General features: G+C 46.8%; 1 protein-coding gene across 1 annotated transcript in view; it reads right to left on the reverse strand.

The window, feature by feature from the left end:
• Cdhr3 (cadherin related family member 3) overlaps positions 1-18,581 on the reverse strand; it is a 76,829-nt gene that overhangs the window by 21,669 nt on the left and 36,579 nt on the right. Inside the window, exons 9-10 of the mRNA XM_052738298.1 lie at positions 2,292-2,463; positions 1,006-1,108 (exon numbers count right to left, since the gene is read on the reverse strand). Of these exons, the coding sequence (XP_052594258.1) occupies positions 1,006-1,108; positions 2,292-2,463 (275 nt within the window). The remainder of the gene's footprint in view (positions 1-1,005; positions 1,109-2,291; positions 2,464-18,581) is intronic.

The following is an 18,581-nucleotide window of genomic DNA, read 5'->3' on the forward strand; positions in this document are numbered from 1 at the left end:
TTGGGCTTGGGTACAAGACACTAGATGGTCCTCTATTCCACACTGTAGGTCCCCGACAACACAAATACAGGCCACTGTAGAACTTGGGGGCGGGGGGAGTTTGAGAAAGCCTGACAAGTATTGAGAGAAGCAAATGGACCAGTATGAAAATGGGGGCAGTGTGGGGACAGTGTGGAACAGGGGACAGTGTGGAATAGGGGACAGTGTGGGAGCAGTGTGGGGACAGTGTGGAACAGGAGACTGTGGAATAGGGGACAGTGTGGGGACAGTGTGGAACAGGGGACAGTGTGGAACAGGAGACAGTGTGGGGACAGTGTGGAACAGGGGACAGTGTGGAATAGGGGACAGTGTGGAGCAGGAGACAGTGTGGGAGCAGTGTGGGGACAGTGTGGAACAGGAGACTGTGGAATAGGGGACAGTGTGGAACATGGGGACAGTGTGGGGACAGTGTGGAAGAGGGGACAGTGAAGTATGGGGATAGTACAGAAAGAAGGGCAGTGTGGAATTAGGCTAGTGTGAAATGAAGAGTATGGAAAGGGGGAGTGGTATGGAATGGGAGGGAGAGGTCTAGCCATGTGCAAAAACACTACAGTATAAAACTCTGTGATTCTTGAGGGCAGCTGCAGCTGAAGAAAGGGAAGTCGGATGGGAGGTACCGCTAGCAAGTTAGGCCATAGCCAGATCATGGAAGTGCTTCTATGCCAAACCAAAGAGTTTAAACATGAACTTGACAACTGCAACATGCATTCAAGGAAGTTCTATGCTGGCATTTGTATTTCCTGAAAAACCACTGACAGAACTAGAGAAGCAGAGTGGGGAAGGAGCAAGGCAGGAGGCAGAGAGACCCTGAGGACACTGGATCTCAGCCAAAAAAGGAAGTAGCTGTTGGGGCCTGATTGGTGGATGTAACAAGAGACCCTGTGCCCAATACCTAGAAGTACCTAATGCAATTCAGTCATCAATGCCCGGGGAGATGCCGTCTGAAGTAAGTCAAAGGGTACTTGCTTTTATAGTATGGAGGGGCGACATCTTGCACTTGGATTATCACACTGTACTTATTGCCAGCTGCTAGGTTGCTTGGATTTTCATAATCTAGATCACCAATTAACTAGGTCAAAACAGAGATACTAGATTACATAGGATAAACAGTCATATTATTGAACTGACAAATCTATTTTCATACAGTTAGTGGCTGTATAAATCGCCAGCATCCTTGGGGAAACAGTTTGCTGGGGCATTTGAGGAGTTTTGAGACATAACTCTAGTGTAGCTAGACAACTCAGAAGAATTTACCAAAGGAGAAAAATCTATCTCTAAAGATGTCCGCCCAGCTAGCACTACTGCCCAGCAAACGAGACCCACACCTCCAGAACAGTTAAAGAAAAGCACAAAAGGAAACCCTCTATACAGGAATAGTTTCTATTATTTAATATACTCATACAAATATATCTAGATACATAAAACCACATAGAAATGAAAAATGTGTCAAAATGTTGACAGTGTTCACTCCTATATGGTAATGTTCTTGAGTGTTTTCTGTATTTTAAATGGTGGCTATGGATTAAGAACCTAAGAAAAAATATGAATTTCCCCAAAATTGAAATTAGTTTTTTTTTTTTTTATGACACCGTAACTTTCTAAGGGACTGAAGACAGCTTGAGATGGGAGGTAGAAAAGGAGGCAGGCTAAGGGGGAAAGTGGTGGGCAGCTTGCTGTCATCTCCAGGGTCTGCTGGAAACACCTCTCAAGACTCCCGCCATAGCCTTCCTTTCTGCTCTTTTCCCCACACCCTGCAGCAGGAGCCCTGTGTGAACAGAAGCCGCACAACCTTGCTGGACCTCGCCTTTCATACCATCATCCAGTTCTGCCTCTGCTCCTGCGCGGACTTTCCACTCCCTCCTTGTTCTGCGCCCTGTGGGGTCTCTGGTGGTTCTGTGATGCAGAATCTATCAAGATGGCTCGGCTGTTCTCTCTCCCTCGCACCTCAAATAACAGAAGAGCTTGTGCACCTAGGGCACTGCCATGTCTACAGCGGCTCACTAAGCAGGCATGTAAAGGAAAGGCAGGCAAAGTCCTCAGCCCCCAGCACAGCTCTGCGTAATGAACGCTGCTGAAGCCTGAGAGAAATAAAGAGCTGACAGGAACACACAGCCACTGTTAAGTCTGTCAGTTACGGTGGCTCTGAGAGGAGGCTGCCTTGCAAATTCCTCTCTGCAGGGTAGCAAAAGCACCATGCATGTTGGACCAGCTTTCCCAGTGTCCTTTTAATGAGGCAATGACCATGAACTGACCACAATTCTCCCAGAGCCAGCTGGATGCTGTGAAAATCTGCGGCTGCTCCCCACTCCAGATGGCGTGGTGAAGTTGAATTTGTTGTTTGGAGCTTCACTGTCATCATCAAAGCAGAACTTGTTCAGGTCCAAAAGCAACGTCCCGTTGGCTGCTCTCTCAGTCAACATAATGCTGGCAAAAAGATGTAATTCAATATTTCCCCTAGCAAATGGCGGCTGAATTGGCCTTCTAACCTAGGCTGAGGCTAGACACCTCTACTTCATATGCAATCCACAAGCCTCCTCCTCACGGCTCTCCACTTCTGCCATAGAGTCCTCTCTAATTGCTTCTAATACAGCAGCTGGAGGCAGGCTGTGCGGGTCAGATCCTTCAGCCTGCTCCTGAGGACCGGAAAACTCCTCCTCTTCTCACCTACTCCTACTCTATCTCCCTGCCCTCAGCTCCTCCTTGTTCATGCTCCTCCCACCAGAGTGAGATGCTCCTGATGATCATTACACAGACCACCAAGGCGCTAGCCCCAGGGCATTGCGCCTGTTTCTGGAATGCTCCTCCCCCAGGTCTCCAGAGTGTTCCTCAGAGGCCCAAGGCTCAGTTGCCAGGGTGACGCTATTGGGAGGTGGTGGAGTCATCTGAGTGGAAATCAGGTGGCTGGGGGATGCCCAGAAGCGAACTGTGGGACTCCAGCCCTTCCTCACTCTCAGTTCCCAGCCTTGAGGTGAATGGTTTTATCCCACTGTGGGCTCCTACCACAATCTGCTGCTTGCTAAAGGCCCAAAACAATCGGGCCAACCAATCACAGTCTGAAATCTCCAAAACTGTGAGCTGAAATAACCTTTCTCAGATACTTGTTACAGAGGTGGAAAATGAGCTAACACCCGCTTCTTTCATTTCCTTGAGCTTCTAACCTAATGTCACTTTTTTAGAGAAATAGTAATGATTCCCACCCACGGTTTCCTCTATTGTTTGCCCCTTTATTTGTAATCTTAGAAATTATCATTATTCACCATGCTACATATTTTATTCATTCAGCCCTTGTATTGTCTATGTTCCCCTAGCATGCACTCTCATTGAGAACAGGGATCATCATCCACTTTGTTCTTTGCCCAGTCAATAACTATTTGTAGAATGAATGAAGGGTAGGTAGCATGTGAGAGCAGAGTTGTGAAGAATACAAGAGAAATGGGAATTCCATGCCACGACTGCAGGAGTTTAACTTGTTGAGAGAAGATCAGTCATCTCCTATTCTTAGAAGATTAAAAACTCCTTGACTTTGGTCTTAGAGGCTTCAGTATCATAGAGGGGCTTCTCAATACCTCAAAACCATAATTCTCACTTCAGAAGGAATAAGAGAGAGCTCACTGGGGGGCCAACTGTGAAACTCAGGTTTCTCCAAATATCATGAAACACCATGGAAGTGGCTCTACGAGAGACAGCTACAGAAGAAAAAAGTCACGATTCAAAATGTTTACCAAACACACTGAAGGACCACAGGTAGGGCCACAGCAGGGGAAACCTCAACAGGTTTCAGATGCTGTCTGAAGACATTCTTAGGGTTCAGACTGGTGGAAGCCAGTGTACTGCTAAGAATACATTTTACAGTTTTGGCTGTCACAGGGATGTCAAGTCAAACACAGGTGGGAAACACATGACTTGCAAACGACATCCCAAAATAATTTGGCTCTGGATTGCAAAATTTTAACTCTCTATAACCATGAAGTACTGCCATTTGGTATCATCGGATCTTTAATACAGGCTCAGCTCTCTCTCTCTCTCTCTCTCTCTCTCTCTCTCTCTCTCTCTCTCTCTCTCTCTCCCCCCTCCCTCCCTCCCTCCCTCCCTCCCTCCCTCCCTCCCTCCTTCCCTGCTCTCTCCTCCCCTCCCCTCCCTGTTCCTCCTTCTCATTCTCTTTTATCCAAAGAGGTTTAGTAAGGGTCCAATCTGAAGTGCTGGCCTCAGCCTCCAGCCTAGCTTGATGAGGGAGACTGAGGAAGGCAACTTCATGTCTCCAGTTTCTCCTTCTCTGTCTTTATTTTTTTTTTTATTTTTTATTTTTATTTCTTTTTTTTTTGGTTTTTCAAGACAGGGTTTCTCTGTGTAGCTTTGCGCCTTTCCTGGAACTCGCTTTGGAGATCAGGCTGGCCTCGAACTCACAGAGATCCGCCTGGCTCTGCCTCCCGAGTGCTGGGATTAAAGGTGTGTGCCACCACCGCCCGGCTTCCCTTCTCTGTCTTTAAACAGGCATTAGCTTTTGCTCCATGACACACCAGCTCTAATCCTAGTGACCTGAAATAATAGCATTTATTGTTGCTCACCATCGTGCTGGTCATCTGGGAGCTCGTTTGGTTCTGGTTGGGCATGGTTGGTCTCTGTGGTCACTGGAAGCTGGATTGGGACTGGAGGTCAGGGGCTGCCCTGTTCACACGACTAAGGTTGGAAAAGTGTTGGCATCTCGTTCTCAGAGTGCTCTGACTAAAAGAGTGTGTAAGTCCTCTGGTTCTCATGTCTTTCACAACCAAAGTACACTCCCTCCACACTCTACAGTCTTCTCTTGTGACAGCTAAAATGGACTTGGGATCCGCAACTGTGGAGCAAGGACAGTGTTAGGCTGTGGATAGTGACAGCGTCTGCTTGCTAGAGAGAGGACATGTGTCCTGTGTCCCCACAAAGCCACACTGGCAGCTCTCACATCTGCCGCTCTGTTTCTGCCTTCACTGTGCAGGGCCAGTTTCGGCCACTGATTCTCTGACTGGGGGCCACTTATTAAATGCTGGGCGCTGTTCCATCGTAAGCACTTTAAAAATCTCTAATTCCTGAACCTCTAAGGGGTTTGTTCTCTTACCCTCATCTCACAGGGAAGCAAAGAGTAGTCTGGAGAGGGTTCAAGGCCTATCTAAGAAAGTCAGTCTCCAGACATGGTTTTTCATTGTCTGTGTTACGATCATTGTAAACTTTAAGTTCCTGTGACAGGGAAAGACAGCGCAGAGGGTCCTCCATCTTGTATTCTTGCTGAGGCCATTCCAGGTTTAACTAGAATCTGATCTCCTTGATGGAGAATCCCACAGAAAATGACCCAGCTCTGTTCTAGGAACCAAAGATCGGGACGTCCTAGCTAGCTTGCCTTAGCTTCTGTTAAAACGGCTTGCTTCAGACTGCTTACTCTGCTGAGCCTCCTGCAGCTGCCAAGTGAGATGGAGGACATGCTTTCTTCTTTTAAAAACCTCATGTCCTGGACACTTGGGGCTCCACCCAGGTTCCTGAACATTTGGGTGTGGTCACAGCCTCTAGAATAAAGACTTTCAATTGTTTGCACACCATGAGTGTGAAGGGACCAGAATCTGAGTCCATCCTAGACATGGAGTAACCCCGTTGCAGAAAATGACCTAAGCCTGGGTGCAGGAAGTACCCAGCCAAGTTTAGCCAACCAGGTAAACAGTTTCAGACATGGCAAAGTTACAGGATAGGGCTGTTATTAACCACATATGACTAAAAAGCCCGCAATGGGTGGACCTGTTACTAGCCCCATCCAATCAACATGCGCCCCATGTAACTGCTCCTTGACTGACCAGTTAGAACAAAGATTAGCTCACCACACTTAGAATTCCCCATGTTCCTTGTTAAAAAGGCCTGCATGCCTTTGTCTCAGATTGTCATCACCATTTTTGTGTGGATGGTGAACCTCTGCATGCTGACCATTTCTGAAGAATAAACATTCTTTGTGTTTGCATACTATTTGAGTTTGGGTCTTCAGTGATTCTCAGGCCCTTGTAAGTGGGCATCTCTGGTGACCTCCCTGTAACATTTTGGAGGTCCCACTGAGATACCAGAAACTAGACCCAGACACTTAGGTGCTGTGGATATCGCTCTGTATAAATAAACACTGATTGGCCAGTAGCCAGGCAGGAAGTATAGGCGGGACTAACAGAGAGGAGAATTGAGGGAACAGGAAGGCAGAGGGGGAGACTGCCTGGAGCTGCCGCCAGGACAAGTAAGATGTAAGGTACCAGTAAGCCACGAGCCACGTGGCAAAGTATAGATTAATAGAAATGGGCTAAATATAAGAGTAAGAGCTAGACAATGATAGACCTGAGCTAATGGCCAAGCAGTTTAAATAATATAAGCATCTGTATGTTTATTTTATAAGTGGGCTAAGGGACTGCCGGGGCTTGGTGGGACCCAGAGAAAAAACTCTCCAGCTACACTTAGGTCCTTGGGACCCCCAGGAGTGAGCAAGAGTGTGTCAGGCAGAATGGACACTTCAGGGGGCATGTGGCCTGAGACATTCCAGGTCCCTAAGAAAATCCTCTCTGACCTACCTATTGCTGCCAAGCACTTCAGAGGCACCCTACCACCTCCACCCTAAAGAGTAAATGAAAATCATCTGGTCGGAACACCTCCAGAGGTAAGTTCAGTCTGTAGAAGGTGCCATCTGAATAGGACAGAAGAAGGAAGGTTGGATGTGACTGTAGTTCCTGTGTCTGGGGTCTGTAAGAGAAGTCACAGGAGCTCTCTGTTCACTGCATGAACGGATGCTTGATCGCTACCTGTGATTTTCATCTGGTTGTTATTGTCTGTGTCTGCACTTTTTGTCTCTTTAAGTCTGAGTGTCACTGATCTTGTAATGGGGGGAATTCCAGCGGCTTTAGTGTACATTCAAACACCTTCAGAAGGGCTTCTGGGACAGGGACAATGGTGGTACTGTTTCTCCCCAGGAAGACTGCACTCAGGAAATGTGAGTGGCCCTCTTTTAAGGTGGGGTGGCTGCCTGAGGGACCTTTGGATCTCCAGGCAGTCAGAGCCTGTCTGGGACATTGTGACAAGATCTCCCAGTCATCCCCATCAGTTGTCTTATGCTAATCATTGGCAACCCTGACTTTTCATCCATCCCCATGGTTGAAAACTTGGGCTCTTTCTTTGGGAGTCAGGGTTCTCTTGGTCTGGCTGGAACACCTGAGAAGCTACAAGGTACCACAGGTTCTCCGTGCTCCATCTGAAGAAACAAACGTTCTGCCTCCTTGTGTTCTGACTGGTCCAATAGAAAATGTGAGAGGAGCCAGAGAAAATGGTCCTGTCTAGAGGGGAGGCCAGAAGACCAACTCTACTATACTTGGTCCTCTCTCTCTCTCTCTCTCTCTCTCTCTCTCTCTCTCTCTCTCTCTCTCTCTCTCTGTGTGTGTGTGTGTGTGTGTGTGTGTGTGTGTGTGTGTGAAGTGGCTCTGTCTATAGGGAGATCAGACAAGCTTTGTATGAGGCTGTGAGACATCCTCAATTCTCCTCCTGAGGGAAGCTCCAGAACCCTGTTACAGACAAGGGGAAGAATAGGGGGAAGGAAGAAGCCCCCTGCCCACATTTATGTCCTTTACCAATAATGATCTATATCATTTGTATATACCTTTTTTTTTTTTTTTTGAGAAGCTGCAGGTCCTTATCAGCCTGTTGGAAACTGTTTTCCAACATACCATCTGACTTGGGATGATTGTCAGCAGCTTCTCACTGTTTATGGCTGAGAAGTAAGACTGAGTCTGGCTGGAAAGAAGGAAATTGGCTCTGGGCCCAGGCGGTGGGACACTGCCTAACGCAGAGGCTTGGGTGGAGAGAACCTTCCCTCTACCTGATCCAGTTGGGATCCTCAGACCAATGAAGGTAAGAGGTGATTGGAGACTTCCCACCAAACATTGTTGTGGTCAGTCAGCTTGTCCAAGGTAAGTCAGGCAATCAGAGGCCTGATGAGTCACCTGCTGGGTTCCTAGAAAGGCTTTGTGAGTCATATTTACTCCACAGACCCAGGTGTCCCTACAAACCAGTGCGCCATCAGTACTGCCTTTGCCATGCAGTTGGCCCTAGGGATAAGGAGAAAGCTCCAGAAACTAGAGGAATTTGAAGGGTGAATGCGTCTCAACTTTTAGAAATTGCTCAGAAAGTTTACAGTAGCTGAGACTCAGCTGAAGACAGGCAGAGAAAGAAACTCTCCCATGGGATAATCACTGCCCTCAGGGAAACTGACAAGAGAGGAAATAGGGGAAATAGACCAGGAGAAAAGGAAAGAAAACATCTGGGGAAAAACCAGCATGCCTATTGTAAGCAGAAGGGTCACTGGAAGAATAAATGTCCAAGCAGAAAGAACAAGAGGAGAACTGCCCCATCTTCCAGCTAGCCGAAAACTGACAGGGTCTGGGCTCCATACAACTCTGCCCCTAGGAATCCAGGATTACAGCAAGAGTAGGGGGCATACCCATTAACTTTCTAAGAGACACCAGAGTCCCCAACTCTGTCTTGACAAAGCCCTTTGGACCCTCACCTCCAGGAAGACAGCAATCCAAGAAGCAGCAGGCCAAACTGCCTGTTGTCCGTGGACAGCCTCCTGGGCCAGAGACCTAGGACAAGATGCTGTGACTCGTTCTTTTCTGGTTATGTCAGACTGTCCATACCCACTGATTAGAAGGGACTTATCACAAAACTCACAGCCACCATCTCTTCTGAGGGGAACTCGACCAGTTTAACGCTGGACTCTGGCCAAGCACTTACCAAAATTCTGGTCACTTCTCCTCTATTCAAGGAGTACTTCTTCCCAAAAGGGGAAGAGCTAGCCTCAGGCTTCCTGTGAGAGTCCAAAGCAAGGGACCCTGATGTTTGGACCAAGGGGAACCCACAGGGCTTAGCAGTTTACTGGCCACCCATTATAGTTCAGCACTGGTGTGGGTCAAACAATAATAGCCAAGGAGGCCAACCCAGGGATTGTCAAACACGTCAAGGGAGGCAGGAATTCTTGTCCCCTGCTGCTCCTCATGCGATACTCCCTTGCTTCCTCTCCTGAAGCCCGACACTCAGGACTTCCAACCAGTACAGGATTTAAGGAGGTTAAAAACGGGTGGAAATCATCTACCCTGCAGTCCCAAACCCCTACATCCTCCTGAGTTTGGTGCCCTGAGAAAGAAAGATCGGTATGGTCCTAGATCTCTGGCCTAGCAAGCCCATCCATATTTGTTTTTGAATGGACTAACCCAGAGGGAGGATATGATACCTAACTAACATGGACGCCATTGCTGCAAGGGCTCAAAAACTCACCAGTATTGTTTGATGAAGCCCTGAATGTGCAGATCTGTTGGAATTTAGATAAAAATATCTACAAAGCACCCTGCCTGAGTATGCAAATGACCTCCTCATAGCTTTGGTCACTGAGGATGGACATGGACGGGAACCAGGGGGCCTTTTAGAAACTCTCCAAGCCCTGGGGTGCAATCTCAGCCATGCATCCCTCAGGTGACATACAACCACTTTTTATCCCCCTGAAAATCTCCACTCCCACATCAAAAACAAAGGTAAAGAATTCCTGGGGGCAACTAGACACTGTCAGCTATGGATAATGGGATTTGCTGAGATATCCAAGCCCCTCTATGCCAGCACTGGAGATATGCAGCCTTTGGGATGGATTGGGACTGAGCAGAGGGCCTCTGAAGTCTTGGAAAAGGCCCTGATTTCTTGGCTTTCCCAGACATGGAACTAAGCCATTCCATTTGTATGTGGATGATGTCAGAAGCACTGCCAAGAAGTCCTCACACAAATACCAGGACCTTGGAAAAGACTGACAGTGACGTATCTGTCTAAGAGACTTGACCCAGTCACAGCTGGATGGCTGGCATGTATTAGGGCCACAGCTACCAGCACCCTGCTGGTAAAGGAAGCTGACAAATTAACTTTAGGGCAAGAACTGTTCCTAACAGCCCACACTCTGTTGAGGCCTTCTTGAGGGGGCACCTGCGAGATGATGTCTAACGCCCCGGTGACCCAATACCAAGCCCTGCTTCTTGATCAATCATGTATTCAGTTCCATATGACAACGTCAGCCCTCAACCCTGCTGGTCTACCAGACAACAACCCTGCAGACCCTCTGCATGACTGTCTGGAGGTGACTAACCAGATGCAGTCTATCAGACCTGACCTGACTGACACTCTGCTGGCGACACAAGTTGAGGTATTCACAGATTCGAGAGCAGTTTCCTCCAAGATGGGATCAGGTGTGCAGGAGCAGTAGTGACGACCCAAGGCAAGGCTATCTAGGCACAATCTTTGAGCAGGGAAACCTCAGCTCAACAAGCTGAGCTTTTAGCTTTGACTCTGGCACTACACTCGGGGAAAGACTATCATCACATACACTGAGAACCAACATACTTTCCCCATGGCCCATGTCCATGGGGCTCTAACATGGCAAGAGGATGGCTAATCTTAGCAGGAAATGAGATAAAAAAAAATAGGGAAGAAACTTTAGCCCTATTGGAAGCTATCTGGTTACCCAAGAGAGTGTTCATTGCAAAGGACTCCAAAAGGGGGATCCCCCAGAAGCCAGAGGCAATGGAGCCACTGACTTGACTGCCTGGGAAGTAACCCTTGAACCAGTGGGGCCTCTCCAAGTCTTGGTAGCCCTGCCAGAGCCCAGCTTACAAGTCCAGCCAAAATACAGCCTGGTGAGGTTGACCGGGAGAATGAGAACTAGCAAAACAGGACAAGCAAGGATATTGGATACTGCGGACAACAGAGCCATCCTTCCTGTGAGTCTGGGAAGGTGGCTGGCTATGGAATTCCACCAATCCACTCACCTAGTGAGCACAAAACCTTCTGAATTCCTCAGATCCAAGTGCTATGTTCCAAGTTAGAGAAGCCTGATTGAAGACACCATGTTTAGATGTGCCACCTGTGCTCAGGTAAATCCCAACGGAGGAAGGAAGATTCCAGAAGAAATTCCAGCTCCAGGAAATGGGCCTGGGGAACACTGGGAGTTGGACTTTACTGAAATCAGTCCTATTGTTTTTGGCTATAAGTATTTGCTGGTGTTCATAGACACCTTTCAGGATGGATAGAAGCCTACCCCACCTGAACAGAGACTGCTCCAATAGTTACTAAGAAACTTCTTCAGGAAATAATTCCTAGGTTTGGACTACCCCTAGTTTGGGGGTTGGACAATGGCCTGTCCTTCATGGCCAAAGTGTTTCAAAATCTGACAAAGGTATTAAATATTAGCTGTAAATTACATTGTACAGAGCTCAGGTCAGAGAGAAAGAATGCTTAGAACTCTTAAGGAGACTCTGACCAAATTGATCCTGAAACTGGTGAAAATTGAGCCAACCTCCTCCCCTTTGCCTTGCTCAGGGCTCCATACCATAGGGGCTCACTCTTTTTAAAATTATGTTTGGGAAAAGCTGGGCATGGTGGCACACACCTTTAATCCAAGCTTTTGGGAGGCTGAGGCAGGTAGATCTCTGAGTTCAAGGCCAGCCTGGTCTACAAAGCAAGTTCCAGGACAGCCAAGAAGCAATTCTAAGAAAATGACACCCTCTTTCCCAACAGGTTTTTGTTTTTCTCAGGGTTATGGACAATTGTCATCTATAAGGGGTTGGTTATAAGTTGTTATAGGATTAGGGGTGGAACAATAAAGATTAGACTCAAAAAACTCATTTGGAATAGAAAAAAGGGGGATAGATAGGATAATAAGGTAAATTATTGTATCTACTTGTAAACTAAATTAGCAACAATCAGTTTTAGATAATTCGCATTGGTATGGATTCTTGTATATTGATACAAATATAAATTTTTTATTCTTAAGATAATTTGTATATTGACACAAATTCAAAATTATATTTGTCATATTATATGTTCCCACTTGTTTAAAATATTTTTGTATATTGATGCAGATGTAAAATTTTTTTGTCATACTGTATATATGTTCTACTTCTGTTTAGGATATTTTGTATATTAATGCAAATTAAGGTTATTTTTGTCATATTGCACTATATGTTTCTACCTCTGATTAGATATTTTTGTATATTGTCACAATTTCTAGGTCATTGTCCTTATTATACTGTACATCTGTTTACAGATGGTTTATTTCTATAATGTGAAGCTTTAGTCCTTAAGCTATACAGCTTATTAAGAACTACAGGTTAATAGTCATCCATGCTTGTCATCCTTAGAGTTATGCTAGTTAGGTTTTCTAGATGCACAAAGACGTATTCCATATAGATAGGTAATCTTCAAAGACCTACATAATATGGCATTTTAATGTTTTAATAACTTAGAATTCTGTCGACATGAGATATAACTGCTCCTGGCAGCACCACTGTACTCCTGAGCCTGATGGGAATGAAAGACACTCCATATGGAGCTTGTTTTCTTCTTGGCAAAACTGGCTTATTAGGCAAAGAACTGCCCTGCCTCGATTCCTGACAGTAAACACGCTGTCCAATCTGGACAAGCAGGACACAAGGAAAAGCAGCTGCTTAACCTTGCCAAGACAGGCTAGGACAGTCTTCCAAATTTTTTCTGCTTCTGAAAATGATCTGCCAGATATTCTAGGCCTATAGCCAAACTTGGATGCCCCAACGTCGAAGAGAAACTTTGGGTGACTGTCCAGGCAGCCAGCTGTGTCTGTCATTCTTCACATTTTTGGGAATTCACTTGCTTGCACTTGCTGCCTCCTCAAGTAATATCACTTTCTTTCTCAGGTGTTTGATGTGTTTGGAGACTAGATGGTTACAATCTTCTCACATCTTAGCTAGGGCATATTAGGTACAAGACTTAGCCTCTTCAGGATAGGACAGCTTTTGGAGTAATCTCTGTAATTTGCCAATTACCTATAGTCTGGTTATTTGGAATGTGTTTCTTGCTTGATGTTGTTCTTTTTTTTTAATGATTTTTTTTTAAGATTTATTTATTTATTATGTATATAGTGTTCTGTCTGCATGTATGACTGCAGGCCAGAAGAGGGCATCAGATTTCATTACAGATGGTTGTGGGCCACCATGTGGTTGCTGGGAATTGAATTCAAAAGGACCTCTGGAAGAGCAGTCAGTGCTCTTAACCTCTGAGCCATCTCTCCAGCCCCATTGATGCTGTTCTTATTGGTCATAGTTTCATTGTTGTTTATGTTATTACCTTTTCTTTCTTCTGCACAATGCTTGATTGTTGTCTTTATTGTATATAGTTTTATGTTAGGATTAGAATCTTCCTAACTAGAAAAAAAAGGGGAAATGTTGTGGGAGTTCAATCCATTCAGTCAACGACATTTGGGGTGACTGGCCCTATGGGCATGGTTTTCTTGATATATGACCAGATAAAACTGAGGAGGGGGCTCTCTCTCTCTCTCTGTCTCTCTCTCTCTCATGGTCAGAGGAGGAGCAAGCCTTGCGGTTGGTCCTCATCACCCTTGCGCAGAGTGACAGGACAGCAGCAGCTGGATCAACAGCGGCAGTCACCTTGTTCTATATTCATGAGTCTGTATTTTCATTGCACCCCTTAATAAATTAGTAAATAGACTTTTGTGGGTTCTCACTTCAGAAATCCTGTCTCAAAAAAACCAAAAAAAAAAAAAAAAAAAAAAAAAAAAAGAGGAGGAGGAAGAAGAGGAGGAGGAGGAGAAAAAGAAAACCCAAAATTATGTTTGGGAGACTACATCCCATCCTCCCCAAACTCTGAGAGACCCCCAGGCAGAAGCATCCAATCACCCCTTCTCGAGCTGTTGCAGGCCACTGACCAGACAGGGAAGGGAATCCTGCTATCTCTACCTCTGAACCTGCCCACCAGTTCCATCCAGAAGACTTGGTTTAGATAAAGATGATCCCTACCCAGACTCTGGAACTGGCCTGGAAGGGACTCTATCCAGGTATCCTTACTATTCCAACTGCTGTGAAAGTGGCTGGTGTCATTCCTTGGATCCATCACTCCCAATTAAAGAAGGCTGCTGAGGATGAGGACAGATGGATGGTCACTGGAATTTCAGACCCCTTCAATATAAGACTGACCTGAGATCGTTAACCCAGAACACCGTGTTCATTATTTACCTTTCTCTGTAGGAGATGGGAGCCTACAGCCCTCACTACCCCTTATCTGGACTCAGGAATTAAGAATAACAGACAGAGGAAAAGTGATAGTCAATCCAATGAGAGATCAGCAACCCCAGTTCCACATAGACCTTTGTTCTTTTATGCCCACTTTTGGAGCTTTGTTAAACTACAGAAGTGATGGTTGTGGGTGGGGACCTATCTTTTCCAAAAGAAAAGCAGAAAATCCAGTTCTCTGTGTGTCCAAAGAACAGCCCCCTCCCCACTGTCAGGAGCCAGGTAACGGTGGGAGTTACTATTGTGCCAAATGGGGTTGTGAAGCTGAGTCTTCCTAGAAGCATGCCAACAAACATACACATATATAAAGAGGGGACCCTCCCAAACACTGCATGATAGGGAACAGGAATCCCATAACCATAATACTGAGAGATTGGAGTCAACATTGGGATGACTATGTTTCATAGGATGCCAGAAAAAACTGGGAAATAAGACTCTATTATGCTACCAAAAGAGACACAGGAAGTAACTTTACTATTCAGAGGAGGCCACCTCCCTAGATCCCAGACTGATAAGTCCCAACAGAGACCTCCTTCCCAGCCCAAGGGGGAGGACCCAACCCCAACCAATGTTCCCTCTGGGAGATGTGCTGTGATCAGCACCAAAAGCATTACCATACTAGGCCCACTGCCCTGGGGCTGGGAATCCCCCTTCCATTCTCTACCCTTGACAAGGTTCACAGTTCATCTAATCACTCATAGCTGGAAATTGGTCAGGACTGCTTTTGCTGACTATGCCTGAACCCTCAAACCCATTACTATATAGGGAGAGGGACCAATCAGACCATCGGTCCACCAGCAAATAAAGACAACTGTAGCTGGGAACAGCTTAAGCTAATAAGGGGGACTTACAGGGGTCTGGAACCTTCCTGGTGACCAGGGCTTTTGACTTAAAAGCCTCACTTTACTCCAGTGCTTGCTATTCCACTCTCTAGGTCAATTCTTCTCATCAGCAGCAATATTTTGTGACCCCTGAGACCACTTGGTGGGCACGTACATTTAACTAAATGTGCCTCCTCAGAGTCATTCCAAAACACTAAGTCCCTGCTCTGTGACCTAGTGCACATCCTGCGCTGGTGTGCTTATGTAATGGGGAAGGAAGAATACACCTTTACACGGACCCCAGGCTGCAATGGGAAAAGCGACGAGCTGCACTCATCCTCGCCCAGCTCCTGACTGGAGCCGGTATTGCTGGTCCAACAGCCACAGGAACATCGGTCCTCATAATCAGTGATTAAAAACTTTAGAGGATTGACTAAGCAAGTGGACCAGGACTAAGGGATATTAGAGGACTCATATCAAGACTAGAGAAGCAAGTAAACTCCTTAGCAGAAGTGGTTCTGCAAAATTGAAGATGCTTAGATCTTCTCTTGATGAAACAAGGAGGATTATGGATGGCTTTGGGGAAAATCTGCTGTTTCTATCATAAGCAATTATGTTTAATTAGGGAAAATCTTGACATGGTCAGGGAAAACCTCAAAGAAAGGGAAAAAGGGAAGCATAGATCAGAAAACTGGTTATCAGTCGCTGTTTACTTGGTCACCATGGCTGATCACCTTACTGTCAGCATTAGCTGGACCGTTAATTCTTATCCTGATTGGGCTAACAGAGGGACCGGGCATCTTCAACTGCATGGGCAACTAAGCTACTGGTCCCGAGGACCAACTGTGTCCTCCTAGAACAGGATGAGTCAATGACTTGACTCATGCCATAGAATCACTGGGGAATGTGATGGGGCAAGACAGTGCGGAGGGTCCCCCATCTTGTATTCTTGCTGGGGCCATTCCAGGTTTAACTAGAACTTGATCTCCTTCATGGAGAATCCCATGGAAAACTACCCAGCTCTATTCTAGGAACCAACGGGCAGGATGTCCTAGCTAACTTACCTTAGCTTCTGCTAAAACTGCTTGTTTCAAACCGCTTACTTCTGTGATGCCCTTGAGACGCAGGATGTGGTTTCTGCTGTTAAAAACCCCATGTTCTGGACACTTGGGGTTCCACCCAGGTTCCCGAACACTTGGGTGTTGTCCCAGCCACTAGGATACACTTTTAGTTGTCTATACACTATGTCTGAATGGTCATCACTGGTGAGCTCCCTGTAACACCATCAATTATATAATTATACCTAGACCATGAATGTTTGTGATCTAAGTTCTGCTTACAGCACTGCAGACCTGGGGGAGTGTGTCATCTGAACACTTCAGGATCATGGTACCAGAGTACACACTCACACTCTCTCTTTCTGTGTGTGTGTGTGTGTGTGTGTGTGTGTGTGTGTGTGTGTGTGTGTGAGCACGCACGCGCGTGCTCAAGTGCTGTGGTGTGGTACATGCATATGAACTCGCACAGGTACATGAATGTGCTGCTGAAGATGTAACCCAGGGCCTGTTGCGTGCTAGGCAAGCACTTTACAATACGTCAGCAGTTTTGACATGTTCTTTTCATTTTTCTCTGACACTTGGTGTTTTTCCCACAAACATGTTTCTTGGAAAGCCACTCCCCCTCATTTATCAATCCCTGCCTCTCAGGGGAGCTGCTTCTCTCCTTCACAGCCATCAGATCCCAGCAAAGGTGACTTGCCCGGCAGCTTTCTAGACCCGCCTCCTGCTCATGAACAGCTTGCAAAGCACTTTGAGCCAAGTGTTGGGCAATTTACAACCTGAGCAGAGGCCATCACTGCCTTTGATGCCTCCACTGGAGCCCTGGGACCATTCATCATCAACCTGGGAACGACACAGGCTCTCTGTGCAAAGCTGTGGGAGCCTGAAAGGACCAGCCTCCCCCAAGCACCACCCACCCACAGCCTCTGGGCCTCCAACTATCACCCAGCTGCTCTTAATGAGTGCTGGCACCCAGCCCTCCCACTCTCCAGCCCATCTGCAGAAACTTCCAGTCACAGTGCTCTGGTATAAATGTCAGTGACTGTGCAGCTCCTTTTCTTTGTCCTGGGGTTTTGTTTTGCTTTCGTGCTTGGCTTTGTAATGGCTGGGATGGAAACGGGATCAAGAATGGGATGGCGGGTACAGGGACAGGGCTTCCCAGTCCCACAGGTCTGCATGTTTAGGAGTCATTCAGGCTGAGCTCTTTACAGCTCCAAGGAAGGACCCCTTTCAAGGACCCACCTCACTGCTAAGCCTTCAACAGTTCAACTGGGGGTTACCCTCTTTGGAAAAGCCTGGGGGTGATGACTGCATTTGTTTGGAATTATCTTCAGAAATGAATATAATTAGCACAGTTACTGACTTAGTGTGATGGACTTTGGGGCTAATTTGGAGAGAAGATCCAAGAGTGGGACTCTCTGTGGACTTGCCTGGAGGGCCTATGACATTCAAAATGTGATTTCATCAGGTAATATGGAACACAGTCTGCAAACTGTCCTACCACCTCAAGGGACTCCAGACCACAGGAAGCCAGAATATTCGATGAACAGATGTGAGAAAAAGAGAAAACAAACCAAGAGACTTGAGACAGCACAGCCTGCTCCAGGCACTGATACCCCACCCCCACCACCTTGTAGAGGAACAAAGAGCCGAAAGGCTTAGGATAAAAGAGAATTTCCCAGGATGCATGGGACCACTGCAGAGGGCTAGCATAAATGAAGATTTTCAAGGGCAGTCAGTGACTCTGCAAAGCTTTATTCCATCTATAGAACCCAGACTTCCTTTAGCAGATTATGGGGTTTAGACTGTACCTGTGATGTTGTGGAAGTCACGTCCTATCTATGGCACCCATCCATGCCAATATAAGAGAATGGAATGCTCAAGTTTGGAGAATAGTCTACAATATGGTCCAGCCTGTGACTGGGTCAACCAGGTCTCAGCAGGAAGTAGATGGCAAATGAGGATAATTCTAGGACATTTAGTAAAGAGATGATTACAAAGGGGTATATGGGTGTGTGTAGAAATTCCAAGGGCTGATACCTCTCTCAGGGCTAACAAGAGTGGAGCAGTCAGTTGTGGTGGTGCATGCCTCTAATCCCAGCACTCAGGAGGCAGATCTCTGTGAGTTCAAGTCCAACCTGATCTACAAAGCGAGTTCCAGGAGAGCCAGAGCTACACAGAGAAACCCTACCTCAAAAAAAAAAAAGAGTGGCATGCTACCCAGAGACTGGTAAGTACCAGTGGAGGGAGAAATCCGATGGCCAGGGAGTGCCTGTGCAGAGGGTGGAGGGCCAGGGAGTGCCATGTGCAGAGGGTAGAGGGCCAGGGAGTGCCGTGTGCAGAGGGTAGAGGGCCAGGGAGTGCTGTGTGCAGAGGGTGGAGGGCCAGGGAGTGCCATGTGCAGAGGGTAGAGGGCCAGGGAGTGCTGTGTGCAGAGGGTGGAGGGCCAGGGAGTGCCGTGTGCAGAGGGTAGAGGGCCAGGGAGTGCTGTGTGCAGAGGGTGGAGGGCCAGGGAGTGCCGTGTG

Source organism: Peromyscus californicus, unplaced genomic scaffold (assembly GCF_007827085.1).
Source record: "Peromyscus californicus insignis strain IS unplaced genomic scaffold, ASM782708v3 Scaffold_15__1_contigs__length_86483966, whole genome shotgun sequence".
NCBI lineage: Eukaryota > Metazoa > Chordata > Mammalia > Rodentia > Cricetidae > Peromyscus > Peromyscus californicus.